We start from the raw sequence: 15,499 nt of genomic DNA, 5'->3' as shown, positions 1-15,499 counted from the left end.
CCCTGTAGTCAGTGCAAAAATCGGCCTCTTTGCTCCCCTGTTAAACTTTGGTTTGTGTAAAAATGAAATAAGCAAGGCGTAATATTTTAATAAGTCATCTTTAAGGGTGCTGCTAGGTGTATTTTGTCACCTTCAGCTGGACCTTGACTGGGTGTTTTTCCCCCATTTCTAGTCAGTATGCAAAACTGAGATACTGGATATTGCATTTTATTTGCTGTACAGACAAGAGAGTCTGTAGAGCACCAATCAGTAGGGATGTCCGATATTGGCTTTTTTGCCAATAACCAATGTGTCGATATTGTCCAACTCTCAATTTCCAATTCCGATATCAACCGATACCGATATATATGTTTGCTTGGAAATAATTCCAAACCACAGACACATTCTTAGTCAGGCACAGCAAGTTTGCTACTGCAGCCTCACTTGTTTACACGTTTCACGACGCAGTTCGATGATGTTGTCATTTACGCGTCGGTAAATGCCGGCGAAATCCAGGCATTATTTTATCATGTCTTTACCATATCTGTCATGATATGCAAAAAAAACCCCGATAATGATATTGACCGATATTACATTTTTATGCCAATATCGGGCCAGTAGTGTATGTTTTCTCGTTTTCCCTAAATTTTTTCAAGTTTAAAAAAAAAAATCCCCTTTATCACAATGCAAGCTCAGAGGTCTTTTCCACACACACACACACAATTACACACACACACATGCGTTCCTACCAATAAGCATAAAGATCCATTGTTAAAAAAAAAAAAAAAAAAATCATGTAAAGAGCTAATATTTTCCATAGTCTTTTAAAAGCTTGTCTATGTGAATAAAAAAATAGAATACTCTAAATCACCAATGTAACTTTTTTGCTGGATGTTTTTTTACCTTAAAAAGAGCAAAAACACAAACTTACACTACAGAACAGGCGTAGGAGCCCTTCTGTGATTGGCTCTCACGGATGAGAAAGGTTCCGTCGCATTTGCCTCTCAGCATATTCTCGGCATCGGTGCGTTTGATGTCGCCCACATACCAGGTACACTCATCGTGGTGGGGTGAGCCCTCATCCTCCTCCAGCGAGTAGGAGCTGAAGACACACAAATAATGCAGCAAACACTCAAGATCGTGTCATACCGCGAACAGAACACTGAGCTTAACGACCGCCTCAGTTACTGCTGCAGCATCCAGTCATGACAGAACAAGCTGCTGAGCCATCTCACGTTTTCAAACACTTACTCATCTGCATCGTTCTTTATGCCCAGCCATTCATTGATCTTCTTCTGCCTTGTTCCCTTCTGTGTCAACCATCTGAAAAGTCACATTTAACATTTCAAGATATCATGAGCGAATATGCACAAAGTATGCAAATATGTGCGTATATTTGAAAGGTTTTTGTTGTTCATGCACAGAGGAATGTTTATTTTATTGTCCTTACATCAAATATTGGTCTCTGATCTTGCGAAGCTGCATGACATCCGGCTTGAGGCTGTTCATCTTCTTGTCAATCTCTCTGTTGTCAGAGACCTGTTGCCTGAGGTCCTGCTCCAGCTTCCGCTTGCTGTCGTGGATCTCCTTCACACGAGATTTCAACCGCTCTGAGTTGCTCTGGATCCTGATTTGAGACAATTAGAAATTCATATCTGTAATGTTTTTAAATGACAAAGTGTTCTTCCAACTTAGCAGCTGGGTTTAGTTTTGTGGTTCATTAAAACAATTTGTTCAACTGAAATTGTGCTGTTTGTCAGGCAGAATTAAGGAGGATCACTGAGAATCTCACAATCTTGTATCAACTGCACAGAAACATACTTTTGAATTTCCTTTTCGTTGCCCTCGCGTTGGAATCGCTCCAGAGACTCTCTGCTGTATCGCTCCTGAGTCTCACATTGCTCTTCAAAGATCTTGATGGTTTCATTGAAGGCCTCGATGGCTGTTCGCTTCATCTGCAGCTCCTGTGGAAAACAAAGAAAGAAACAAAGAAAGAGACTGTGACTGTGATGTTTTATAGTATTTATGTCAGTCTAAAGGTGCTGAATAACACACATTATGCCTTCTTTCTGCCTACTTTAAACCTTACACAATATAAATTTAAGTTTAGTCTTCATATTTCCATATTCATCCATTGTTTTCTGGGTAACGGTAAGAATTTTTTTGTTCTTTCATATTGTACTTACGCAGAAAACAGTAAGTTGACGCACTACTGCACAAAGCTATGATGCAATCTGCTGTTTTAATTTTGCATTTTTCATGTATTATTATATTGTTAGACACAACGCCAGTTAATTTACATTCTATCTTTGGCTCTAACCAAATTTCTCCAGTGGAAACATATTCATCAACATCTATTTCACCTTCAGGACACACTGGATGTGTTAATAATTTACATATTTCTTTAGTGTATTCAGTCAGAAGCCATTAAACATCTTTCAAAAGGATTAGGATTCGTAATTCTAACTCATCATCTTGTATGCGTGTGTGTTAATACATCCATGTGTGCGTAGCTCTTACCTGTGAGGTGCGTGTATATTCCTCGTACAGAGAGTCGTACTCGCGGTTCTTCTCCTGGTACTGCTCATGATAGACCTTCAGCTGTTCTCCCACCTCTTCTATGCTGTTCTCCTTCACCAGCTGAGACACACAAAAAGGAGATGAAAACAAAATCCCCACTTCAATGAGTGAAACAGTGAAACACTGTTTGAGCAGATCAAATTTACTGGTGATTGGATTTTCGATGGCATTCATAAAAACATGGAGCCTTTGTCTGCTTTCTAAATGGATGAATTAGATGCTACACAGTCTGTGATGTGGATTTAAAAACTCTTACTGCAATCAACAGATGCCATGTAATATGTGCCATCACCTACCTGTTGGTACTTGGAGATCGGGTACAGGAGCTTGGTGTCCAGCTTGGCGTTGTACTGAGCCAGTGACTCGTGGCGGTAGTGATTGATGAGCTCCACTACAGACAGGAAGGTCAGAGGCTCTGAGAAACCGTACCGCCCATCTCGGTGATAAATCTTGATAAGCTTGTTGTTCCCCCCTTTCCTGCAGGGGGAGACAGGAGCCAAGTGAGCATGGCAGGAAATAACGCATGGTCATACATGTCTAATGTCTGAATCACATATTTCTTTAATCCGGTCGTAAATCTGCAGTAGTGCTGTATGTCAGTACTGCAGATGTTCAGAAAGTAGCCAGTGGGCGTGGCTTTACCTGAGGGTGAGAGTGTACTCGCCCTCCAGTTTGCTCGAGGCATCTCGCACCAGAAAGGTACCGTCTGGAGTGTCTCGCAGTTTCTCATTCACCTCCTCTCTGCAAATATAGCAGTGTATTTATATTATTAACACAAGCGGTGATAATTACATAGCATCATTTCAATAACGAACAAATATTTCTAGTGCCGTTTCATGTATACCTTCAAGCAATCCTAACATTTAGCAAATCTGATGGCTACTACAAACATCAAATGGCAACTTTAAGAATGACATGTTTCGAACCCAATGCTTTAAATGAATTTAAAAAGAATTAATTGCGAGGGAATGCAAAATTCCCTCTGAGAAGTAAGAGTTGATTTTAATTATTTACCTGGAAATTTCTCCCCAGTACCATTCGGCATCATTCAGCAGGCTGCTTGTGTCTGTCATGGCTGATGGTGTCATTTTTGACTTGACTGGCTTTGCTGGGAGAACTGGAAACAGACACAGACACCCATAAAACAACCAAACATCACCATCAAAAATATTTCTACTAATGGAAAAAAATGAACTAACTTACCTGGAGGAGTGAGGTCGTGCTCTGTAGTTCTCTCTATCAGCAGCCTCTCCACCACCAAGACAGGGAACTCCTCATCTGATGACAACCTGCCAATCAATCAACAAACAAGAAAAGCACTCAGAGAGCGCAGCACTCCGCCAAGGCTGCTCAGTCATATGGTTTCCGACGGATAAATCCTGGTAAGTCCACAACAGTCGATTTGTAGTAGGATCGCAATCATGTGATCATCAGCAGGCAGCTAACGTAGCTTTCACTTGTTGTCATAGTTACAGTGACGTTGTGCCGCTATCTTACAATGATACAGAAATCTTTAACAAATCTGTGGATCCAGACTATAAGCGGCATCACTGCCAAAATCTAATCACTTGGTTGGTCCTTGTGTCTTTTCTGACCTTCACTGAAAATTTCATCCAAATCTGTTAATCTGTTGTTGAGTAATGTTGCGCACAGAAAGACAGACAAAAGTTACTCCTTAAAGGAGTTATGAGCTTAAAATTACAATAGCTGCTTGTTTCACACATTTAATAAACTCCAGAATAGGAATCAATCAATATGGGTTTTTAAAAAGACATATAACCAATATTTGGAAACACTATACTTCAAATATATTTTTTTAACAGCATGTGGTAGCAGAGAACCTCATAACTAGGCTTCTTCATCAAAAAGCGTGACTATACCCGAGAATGTAAAATAGAAATATTAGTGATTGAATACAGATGCTCTCTTCTGTTAATGTAGGATCAACTGAGATTGATCAGTTTGTCTCTTGCAGTTACGTTCTCTGTTTTCTGAATTTTTCACTGTTCTATCAGTTTTATTGCCCACTAAGGTCCAGATCTTAAAGCATGATTAATTATTGCTACTTTGTTTCAGGGTCATTCTAACTTCGCAGCTTGCTGCTAGTACAGCCTTAGCTACTTTGAAAGCAGCTAATTTCCTGGTTTGTGCACCAGCTTGTGTTTCTTGTTCAGTTTTTGCAGTTGCTGCTTGAGAGACATTTCTCAGAGCACAGAGTGACGACAGACAGAGAGAGGACGTAGCCCATTCAGTTTATCAATAATCGATCAATAAATATACTGATACCGATAATCGGAAAATGGCAAAATATCGGACACAGATTTGCTACTCTGCATTTGCTAACAGTAGCCTACTGCCTGAAGAATTCACAAATCCAAGCGTCCTGCATCACCATTTCTACTTTACAATATATTCATTTGTTTCACACTATAAGAGAAAAATGAACTTACCAAGGGGCAGAAGGACCTGTCCGAATCAGCAGCGGGCCAAAGATCTTTCCCAAAGTGTGTGTGTCGAGGCCGTTGCTGGCCTGAGCCTGGGTGACCTTGGCCAGGTGTGTGAGGAGGTACTGCAGGGTGAGACGGTGGTGAAGGGGGAAGGCGGTGGAACTCTCAAGGACCGAGCTGACCTCTCTGTCATGGCTACCAGCTACTGCTCCATCTGGAACAGTGATCCAACCATGAAAAGAATCCATATGTAATTATGTTTAGAGAATTATGTGCAATTTTATCAGATTTGGCCGAGTGAGAGGAATCTGAGGAGCGTCTTTGATCCTTAGATCGATTACAATCTCGGGCATTTTTCAAGAGGGTGAAAAGCATGGGGCCAATGTGCGTTTCTGAAATGTAGGTTAAATATATGTATGAAATTAAATCATGGTGTCCTTTGTGTGGAGGTGAATCAGCTGAAGCGTTTCTAACATGCCTCAGGGAGCCTGTCCTCTCCTGACACTTGACTCTATTCTCTCAGTGCTGACATGAGACTGAACTCAATCAGCAGCATACAAGGCTGAGCTCAGTTCTTGTGCACTTCTTTTACTTAAATTACAGTCACTGACGCATTGAAAGGGGCCCTTTCTATGCACCAAATCAACATCAGCAGCATACAGTTCATTTTAGGACTTGTGCTATTCACCAAGAGTGCTCTGCCATTTTCTCTGCACTGTATGAGTTCTCCATCCTAATCGGTCTGTTTTGTTTTGCCTATTTTGCACATAACTACACTACTGAGTCCAAAAACAAGCTAAAAATATTCCCACGTGCACAATATATTTTAAGTATGTCATATGACTGTTGAAAGAGCTACAGCTGTCTAGAGACCTAAGGGATTTAGGATAATAGTGTTTTAAAGGACCATACCTGTGGTTTTGCATGTTTTAGTCCATTAACTGCAAACTGCATTTGCGTCACACTGCTTTAGATCATTTTCCAAAGCACACCATGGGCTTTTAGACTGATGAATGATTTTTTTTCCAAAGTTCATGGCACCACTAGTTTAACTCAATGCAAGAAATGTATGAACATCAACTTCCAGAGACTTGAGACTCTCTTAAGATGCATAATTCACAGCGGATGTAAAATATAAGGGTGTGTTTTGAAAGATGACCAGCAGCAATGTACAGAATCCGTTTGTATCAGCTGAGACATCAGAGTCGTCCATTAACAAACCATTATGGTAAAAAAAAAAAAAAAAAAAAAAAAAAAAGGACACCCTTTCCTCATTAGAAAAATTGCACGTTTAGTCAGTAAAAGGTTCAACTTTAAGCATTTCCACATGAGATTTGACCTACCTGCTGACTGCTGGAGGACCTGCTGCTGCATCACAGCAGTTTGAAGGTGAGGGTAGATGCATGGAGGGATGACAGGTGATGGGAGGTCTCTTAAGTAGTGCAGGACACTCTCAGACAGGTAATCTACATCCCTCTGACCCGTGTCACTCTCTACACCACAAACACATTTAGGGCAAATTTATTACATGGAAAAATGCTCCCAAACTCAAACAAGCAAGCACTGACAAATCTGAATCAGACTGCTGTATATATTTTGTATTAGGTTTGAAATATAATAAAAGGCAGCCTGAGAAACTCTGGGAAGAGAAAGTGAACACTACATTCTCCAAAGAGTAGTTTCTGATCCTGAACTGAATATCTTTGTTGGTCAGACGACACAAGTAACATTTTGCAGACTAAACAACTAATTGAATAACTTAATAATGCAACTAACTACTAGTTGCAGCCTTCAATCTCACACAATTATGACAGATTTACCAGTGATCAAAGTCCTGATTGGGATCTGCTGAAATGTCCAGAGTAGAGGACTACTAATTTTCACTTATTGGGGATATAGAACAGAAATATGACTGAAGAACTGCAGGCAGGCTGAGATAAAAATTCAAATATGTCCACTGAACTCCCTGGAATCCAATTTAGCACGTGATATGAACACAAAAACAGATTAATACGTATATTATGGAAAAACAACTGACAAAATCAAACTCACCAGAGCTCAAGCTGTACACTGGACTGTCTGAACCGGAGGAGCAAACTGTCTGATACAATGATTTACAGTCCAGACCTGAGAAAGACAGAAGGACAAGTGAAGTAAAAGCTTACATTTGGGAACAGAAGAGATTTGTTAAAGTACAAAAAATATAATAGAGTTTGACAAACTAGAAATGAGAAATTGCAGCAGCAGTATTGAACCCACAAAAAACTAATTTCCTATAATAACCCAATAAAATAGGATTGTCACTATGTTTAACTGTAAGTTGGATAATGTCTTATAACTTGTGCGTGATAAAGCACATGACCTGATATTGTTTTGGGAAGTATTAATTTCAAAAAACAAATTTCAGTTTTTATTTTTTAATCAATCAGTTGGGAGGAGGCTGGTCCTTCAAAAGTTCAAAAGCAATATTTATAAGAACAGAGCCAAGAAATGTTCTTATGTTTCCCTTTTGTTTGTCCTTTACTTAGAGGAAAATAGAGATGTATTTAGTCTCTGAAAAACAGAAAATTTAACCTCTAAACTAAAACCCTCTACTGAAAATAGACTAGTCTGTGTAGCTAAAATATCCTGTGAGTTTAATAACAAAGAAAAACCGAAGAAAAAACTACCCTGTAAGGTTTTTCACTCCATTTAACTCCAATGACTGCATTACTCATTTCCCAGACTTTAAAAAATCCTTCAGAAACACTTTGTCTAGACAGTTTGCATCGAGGAGGCAGTTCCTAGAGACAAGTCAGTCTCTCAGGTAGCTGTGAAAACCACACCATGCAGTCAGAGTGTGTATGCACCCAACACTGAGAGGTAATTCAATATTCCTGCGACAACATGTTATTTACATTCAGAGACAGACCTTCTGTCGCCCTTCTAGTACACATCAATATTTAAATATTTGCACCAATAAAAAAAAATTAAAATGTGTGGTTCACTCGTAGATTAGAAGCCAGTATATTGTGTAAGCAACATAACAGAAACGGTTGGTCAGAGTAGCTGCAGAATGCAGCTGACAATATAATATAGTAATTATACCAGCCTTTTTCTAAATAAAAAAGTAACCTCTAAAATATTTAAAAACGTTGCTCCCATAACTTGTCTTAGAGATTTAATAAGAGACAATAACTTCATGAAAAAATGAAAGCTGTGTTTGAGTGCAATCTTTAAAAAAAAAAAGAGAGAGAGAATTTATGGTAAATAAATAAAGCTACTATGCATACAAAAACAGTTTTTAATTACACTATTTACATTTTGTGCTGCTGATGAGCCACATAGCAAGCTCAGGTGAGAGAGCTGCACAGAAAATAAATATTAAAGGTTTCTTGGTGTGTTTATTTAGAAGTGTTGATGTATTATGTGGATTCTTTGTGCACTAATTGCAAAATCTGTAATTCTAAAGTGTACAAAGGAGGACACAGATTAAGTGTTGTATATTGCAAACAATGCGCAAATGTCTATGCCTGCATCATTAAATAAATGATAAACTGGTCAATCCACTGAAAATTTGTCTGCAACTATCTGCAACTAAAAATGCCAAAGTTTATTAGTTTATGCTCCTCCACTGTTATGATTTAATGCTTTTATTTGTCTTAAAAGACAGTAAACAGATTATCTAAACAGCAGTAAGCAATTTGCAGATGTCTTGGGCTTTAAGAAATGTGGATTTTTAAAATAATGTTTGTGAATGAAAGACAGAGAGAAAATAAAAGGGAAGACAGAGGGGAAAAAAAGCCAAAACTGTGAATGGAGCCCCACTGAGCTCTATTTGTTAATAACATGGTGTGAATCAAACCCACTGTGCAGGACTGTCAGTGAGAACAGCTCAGACTTAAATCACACTGAACTTAAATGTAGGAAACGTATAGTCACTAACTCACTAACTAGTGAAGTTACAGACTGACGAAGTGCTGTGAATGTGCACGAAGTCGTGAAAGCACTCGTGCATCTGTTCTTCTTGTCTATACGTCTACACTTGTGCAAATGCTGGCATGAGAATCGGAGACGGTCGCACGCAGACGGAAAGACAGCGAGGCAGACAGGGAGTCCACGAGACAGACGACAGATGAATACGTTGGCTGGGCTTTCGTGGATATACCTCTCTTCTCTATGGCTTGGACCAGGCTGACGAGGGCTGGGGGAGCCGTCTCTGGTGGTGTGAACTGCTCGCTCAGGTCCGGCACCGAAACAGCTGAAACAACAACACAAATCTCGGTTACACTGCTGCACTGACAAGCCCACTGTTAACTAGGAGCAGCTGGAGATATAGAGCGTGTATAATGCTGAGAGTATGTATAAAATCTGTGAGGAGGACAATAAAACGTGATAGAGTTTAGAAGGAGTTTAGTGTCTACTTCAGTATCTATTTCATGAGCATTTTACAAAAGAGCTGGGAGTTGGGTTTTTTTTTGCATTTGCTTGCACGCTGTTGAATAATAATTCACTCTTAACATGAATTAAAACAGAAAGAAAAGTTTGAAATGCATGTAGTTGGTAGTTTCTATCATATACATGATAATAAAACCAGAACAATTTAGTTAACGCACAAAAGTAAGACAGGAGGGTTTATTCAGGAGTGAAAATTAAAAGAAAAAAAACAGACTGCACTGGGCGCGAAAAAAATTGATCTACTTTACTACTCCCCATAGACTAAATCAAACATCTTTTCATTTGGAGCGACAGAGAAAAGGAGAAAGCAAGAGGGGGGAAAAAAACGAGAGATCCCATTTCTCTGCCTCCCCTCCTCCCTTTTTTTTCCCTTTTCTTTTCTCCCCTCTCGCTTTCTCTCCTCCCCTCCACTTCGTCCTGCTCGGTGTTTCGCCTTAGCTCTTTGCGTGAGTGGAGCACAATAAAGGATTTAATCAAAACTCCTGAACAAGCAAAAGCCCTGTGGCAGTGTGCCAGGCCCGGCCCGGCCAGGACAGGCGGGCAGCAGTGCCTCCTATACAAGACCGGGGTTGTGAGCTCGGCCTGTGGGGGGATTGGAGGAGGGGAGTCGGGGGGTGAGGGGTAACACTGGGAGTGGGGAGGGCCTGGCCTGGCTGGGGCTTGGCAGCAGGCTCCTGTTCCTGGCACGACTCGGCTAAACCGCTGCTGATTATTAATTTGGGGAGTTCAGACAAGAAACGCCGCGTCAGCACATTCCGTCAACTCGCTCTCTCCGGTTCTCAGTTTCTATGAAGGTCTCTCGGCCTCTCTCTCTCTCTCTCTCTCTCTCTCTCTCTCCCCCCTCTGCTTTACTCTCTTCCATCCCTGCTCTTTGTGGACTTTCTCTCTTATATTCCTTGTCTTTCTCTGCCTGCTCTTTATGCGTGTTGGCCATTTTGGCTCATAGCATTTGTTCCTACAAGTGTGCAATACAGCTTTTATATCCATGTTAGCACAAAACGAATTCTGTGTCACTGTTTTCCAACTCGTATGAACATTTCCTGATCTCGCTCCCCAGTTGGCAGAAAATAGAAAATAGTTTATCAGCGTTCTTGTTTTCCAATCAGCCACCATTGCGTTTGCCAAACTTTGCTCCGGCACACAAACTGCTTCGGGACAGACTGTGCTCATGACTAAATGAAACAACTGCTGGTGCTGACTGTTGGTAGGAAATAGGATGCAAACAGCAGCCTCAGTGTTTCTGCAACACAAAGGGCTGCGACGACGGGAACTAAGACACGATTTAAGAAATGCAGAAAGTCCTCAAAGCAACACAAGTTTTATTGTCTAAATGTACAAGGTTAAGCTTTTTTCTGTGCTTTTTGTGTCATCGTCCATGCTCGGTTTCCCTATGTTGTCTCACTGAGATGAACATGGGGGCTGAGGCTGGTTTAAGAGGTTTTGCCTGCGAACCTGACATACAAGAGTCACAACTCATGCTGCCACTACAGAGCTGTGTCAGGAAAATACTGATATACATGTTGTTTGTTTATATTTGACTTTTAATGCATTGTAATTTGTCCTGATGTATGACCGTGGAGAAGTAAACACTGGACCAATTACAATTTGGATATCTTTTTTGAGGTGTGGATATAGTGTTTGTTGATTGATTAGAGACGTGTTGCCAGAGTAAATACAAACTGTGTAAGTAAGACTGGACTGTCATAAATACAGATGCCGCAAAATGCAAATGCTATTGCTTTAGAAAGCATTAATTATTCAGCAGAAGTCAGTCTTCATGGAACTCATACGGACCTGAGGGTAGGTGAGCTCGAAGCTATAAAACTGAGAAATAAAATTAAACAGGGAAATAAATACAAATATAGGATAAAAACCACAAATGAATGTATTCCAAACGATTGGGAGGGGAGTGAGAGAAACTGCAAACTTTCATGTGAAGGAGTCTTTTATCTCCTTTCTGCCAAAGCAGCTGAAGCCCTGGAGTCTTCTCTGGGTTTGGGAAAGATATGGAAAAAGAGAGATAAACATCAACATAACAGCAACTGGCTAGTCTCTCAGAAGCACTTCTTTACCAGACTGCACACTGGGAGAAGGGCACATGACTCAACACGACATAACCTGTGGTGCAATTCAGAGCCTTATAAGTCTGCAAGTGATTTTTACCGACAAGATCTCACGACTGCGTGTTCGGCTTCTCTTTAGTGAAGCTTTCACAAAGTCCTAACAGCAAGCAAATCACGAGAATCATCTGTGCTAGTGAAAACACTACAACGCCATGTGTAATGTGCAGTATCTACAAACAAAGCTGAAAACGTAAAGGTCGGACGAACGCTGCAAATCCTGTGTTTGTATGTTTGCACTGAGTCGCTCTCGCTCAGCCCAAGGCAAGCAGCGGACAGTCAAAAGCAGACCGCACGAAGCAAAGCTATGCGAAGCTAAATATTTGCTCGGTATCTTCTCCATCAGTGTGCTTATGTAATGCGTAGCTGGCTCTGCTGCATTCTCCCACTCAGAGCTCAGTGTCAGAAAGTGAAGCTTCTCCAAGTGCAGAGAATTCATTCACAGGATTTCACTGGTCGAATCGAACCTCTGGGATTTTCTCACTGCAGCTCCCGTCACTTTGTGCTGATTTTATGTGAATGTCTTTTTGAAAAGCACTAAAATTAGGGTGTGGCATTCAAGTACCACTACAACAGATTGTGATTTGTTTTGGGGTAAAAACTTTCGTATTTGGAAAAGCACTGTCCAATTTACAATTTGGGCTACTAAGGATAAAATAGATCCTCAATAGTCAGGAGGTACTACTGTAAATTAATGTTTTACTATGCTCATGAGCGAGTAACCTACTGAAAAAAATGAATTCAAAGGTTTTCTACAAGGCACAGCTAAGAAATCCATTAATGTTCCACAAAACACAATAATTGTTCAACAAATTAACCAGAATTTTATAATCTACAAAGTTTTTCCAACTCCATCTCATGGTCTTTGTTGAAAAGTAAATTCAACGTGTTCAGATTAGAATCTCAAACTGCTATTTTCCAAGTCAAGAATGAAATGTGCATTCAGTAGCTAAGAGAAAAACATATTTTGGCAGCACATAAACCTTTTCCATTTCAGTGTAATTAAACATCCCACAGCAGCGTAAAATTACTTTATATTGTCTGCAGAAATATAACCTTGCTGAGTTTGCCAATATCATTAAATGATAGACCCTAAATTAACGCTCCCTTTTGGGTATTAAAGTCTAAATTAAATGTTCTTCTATTTTCAAAGCTATTTTTTCACTGAGTTTTTATAGTTTCATTGTCCTTAAATATTATACAAGGCTAAATTGTAATTAAATTTGCATGACCAACAAGTGAGGATAAAATTTGCCAAACATTTTGAACCACGTCCCTGAATGCGTTTCTTATGTGCGGTGGTGACAAGACCAGTTGGTGTCTGGCTCACGGATGGTGTGTAACAGTGTGTATGTTGCTGGTCAGGTTTCACGGCTACACGTCTTCGCTGCATCCCAGCTATGTAGACGGGCCATGCATCATGACCGAGCACACCGTCCATTCCTCTGTCACAACATACTTCAAAGCCACACGTGTACAAGCGAGTAACCGAGTGATCTCTGCACTGTGCTGGATGTGGTTCTACAGGGCTACAGCAACACTGAGGAGAAACTTTAGTGCAGAGATTGTGCTGTTAAATCTGTAAGAATAGTTTCATTGAGATGTTTACTGTGAAAATACAACATGATGTTGTACAGGGTGTCATCATTTAAGATGTCCATATTGGAGTGACTACATGGTCAGGAGAAATGATGCTTAATAGGATTTATTTTGGACACAAAATGTTTTATTCTACAAATTTCAAATGAAAAATTCTGGGGGATGGTAATTTGATGGTAATAAAATGTAATTTGAAAACGTTTTATGCTACAAATTTCAAATCTACCCTCCTGTTGGCACTTGTTTATGAAATTTTCTAACAAATTCACCTTGCGCATTCACATTTGATTGAGTTTGGGCGTACTTCAATACACAGAACGCCTTTTCTGTTGCAGTAAACGGCATGTCTATTCCTGAAAGCAGAAAAATAAAAATGATTACACTTTTTTGAGCAAAAGGAGCAAACAAATTTTAAACAAATTATTAGGTGATGAAATTATATCAATTTTTTTGGGACATCCTGTATTTAAAGCTACTAAGAGAACAGAAGGATAATTATTCTTCTATCAAAAGCACCCTGAAAAACAAAATGCACAAAAAAGGTTGCAAATAAAGTTTCCATTTTATGCAAAAATAATCCTCATTGTTGCTAGACTGCTTGCTAGTGTGCTTCCTCTTCCATTTAGAGTGGCAATTAACGATTATTTTGGTTTGGTTTGGTAGTTGAGTAATCTATTGATTATTGAAAAGAGTAATCGACTAATCGACTAATTGGCTAAGAATACTTACTTCAATAACTCCAATTTAGCTTGAGGTTTATGTAGTGCTAACTAACAATAAAGACAATTAAAATGCTCGTTGTGTACTTCTGTAATTTATGGGTGTTTGTGTTTCATGTTAACTGCTGCTACAACACTGCAATTTAAGATATTAAACTGTGAATTAAGACAGAGGTTATTAGCAGTAAATTTGGTCGACTTGCAGAGTTAGGTCCTGGACTGTGAGAAGGTACTTCATGCTTTTATATAATTCTGTAAATTTCCCCACTGTGGGAAAGGCTTACCTCATCTTATCTTAATTTGCATTAGGTGCTGTAAATCGCTGACGCTCGCATCAAGCAGCAACTCACATTGGGGAGCTACACAAGGTAAAGCCTTCGTCTCAGAGAAGAATGAATTAGCATGAAAAAAATGCAAAAAATCACCAACTAATGGAGCATTGAATTTGTTTCATTTGGTTTTAGTCAGACACGTTAACTATTCGTTCCAACCCTACTTCTATTTCCACAGTATAAAGGACGTGGTAGTTGTGCAATAAAACAGTTTTTCAAAGTAAAAGTACACATGTCTTTTCACTGGAGAAATTGACCTGCATTTTCTAAAGGTCAATAACAAGAAATACACAAGTTCTAATATCAGTATCATCAACAACAAATGCACGTTTGCAGGTACCTGATTGGAAAACGGTTGCTTTAGTGTCAATGCTATTAGAGTTAAGTTGCTGGCATATTTGCAAATGATCTGTTTAGCTTCTGACTGTATAAAGCAGTGAATTGTCATCTACAGCTGTGCTCTCTGTAGTCTCACAGTAACAAGGTCAGCGTGTTTCAGACGAAGTGTTTGTTTGATCAATGAACATTCTGTAACCCACCGCCAGCTTTCCAAAATGGACAATCTGGCATTTACACCAAATTTATGCAGCGACTGTGTAGATGTGAAAAAGTAGGCTGTTTTTTTGATTTTCCTCCTTTTTTGTGATTCTTTTTCTGTCATGCTTCTTGAGTCATTTTTTTAATATTTACAAAAGTGTATGCATTGTCCAAATTTGAATGACCTTTGTGTCAAAACATCACTTTTTCCACTGGTTTCAGTCGGTTAATAAGTGGTACAAACGAAGCTGCTTCAAGCCTTAAGATAACTTAAGCTTTTATTCATTTTTGTATTTCAATTGGTATTATTTTTAGTTTAAAAAAATCCCCACTGACTGCATTAAATGCTTTTGTAATATCTCGATCATATTTCACTCCTGCATACAGTTAGCAGCTCTGTTTCTGGTTTGCTGAGACCATTAAACCCTCAGTAGGATAATTTCACACTAAAATGAGTTCTCATTTACTGCTCCGGCACCAAAGAAATGCTCCAGAAAATAACATTTTCTATAGCTGTGCAAATTGTAAACTACAGCAGATTACTCCGACCGTCAGCAGAGAAACCAAATACAGCTGGTTCCTATATCTGCAGTTGGATAGGGTGGCCTTGGCTTACACTGTAGCCCTTGTCTCCCTCCCTTTGCAGCTTCTCCATAACTTTCCCATTCTCTTTCTCTACTGTCTCACCCTCCTCCCACCCCTCTCCACTGGCTTCTTTGAAAGTGTTTTCCTGGTAAGGCGCAGGGAGA

General features: G+C 39.6%; 1 protein-coding gene across 2 annotated transcripts in view; it reads right to left on the bottom strand.

The window, feature by feature from the left end:
• The window catches only part of pik3r2 (phosphoinositide-3-kinase, regulatory subunit 2 (beta)), a 36,209-nt gene that overhangs the window by 7,399 nt on the left and 13,311 nt on the right, over nt 1-15,499 (bottom strand). For both annotated transcript variants that reach the window (XM_023267636.3, XM_023267637.3), the window contains exons 3-15: nt 9,154-9,246; nt 7,059-7,133; nt 6,350-6,499; nt 5,010-5,220; nt 3,763-3,848; nt 3,574-3,676; nt 3,202-3,300; nt 2,856-3,036; nt 2,500-2,619; nt 1,801-1,943; nt 1,430-1,606; nt 1,231-1,302; nt 911-1,081 (exon numbers count right to left, since the gene is read on the bottom strand). In XM_023267636.3, coding sequence (XP_023123404.1) covers nt 911-1,081; nt 1,231-1,302; nt 1,430-1,606; nt 1,801-1,943; nt 2,500-2,619; nt 2,856-3,036; nt 3,202-3,300; nt 3,574-3,676; nt 3,763-3,848; nt 5,010-5,220; nt 6,350-6,499; nt 7,059-7,133; nt 9,154-9,246 — 1,681 coding nt within the window. The remainder of the gene's footprint in view (nt 1-910; nt 1,082-1,230; nt 1,303-1,429; nt 1,607-1,800; nt 1,944-2,499; nt 2,620-2,855; nt 3,037-3,201; nt 3,301-3,573; nt 3,677-3,762; nt 3,849-5,009; nt 5,221-6,349; nt 6,500-7,058; nt 7,134-9,153; nt 9,247-15,499) is intronic.

The sequence above is a fragment of the Amphiprion ocellaris genome, chromosome 10 (assembly GCF_022539595.1).
Source record: "Amphiprion ocellaris isolate individual 3 ecotype Okinawa chromosome 10, ASM2253959v1, whole genome shotgun sequence".
NCBI classification, from domain to species: domain Eukaryota; kingdom Metazoa; phylum Chordata; class Actinopteri; family Pomacentridae; genus Amphiprion; species Amphiprion ocellaris.
The sequence above is the reverse complement of the archived record's forward strand: the minus strand, read 5'-3'. Positions and strand labels throughout refer to the sequence as shown.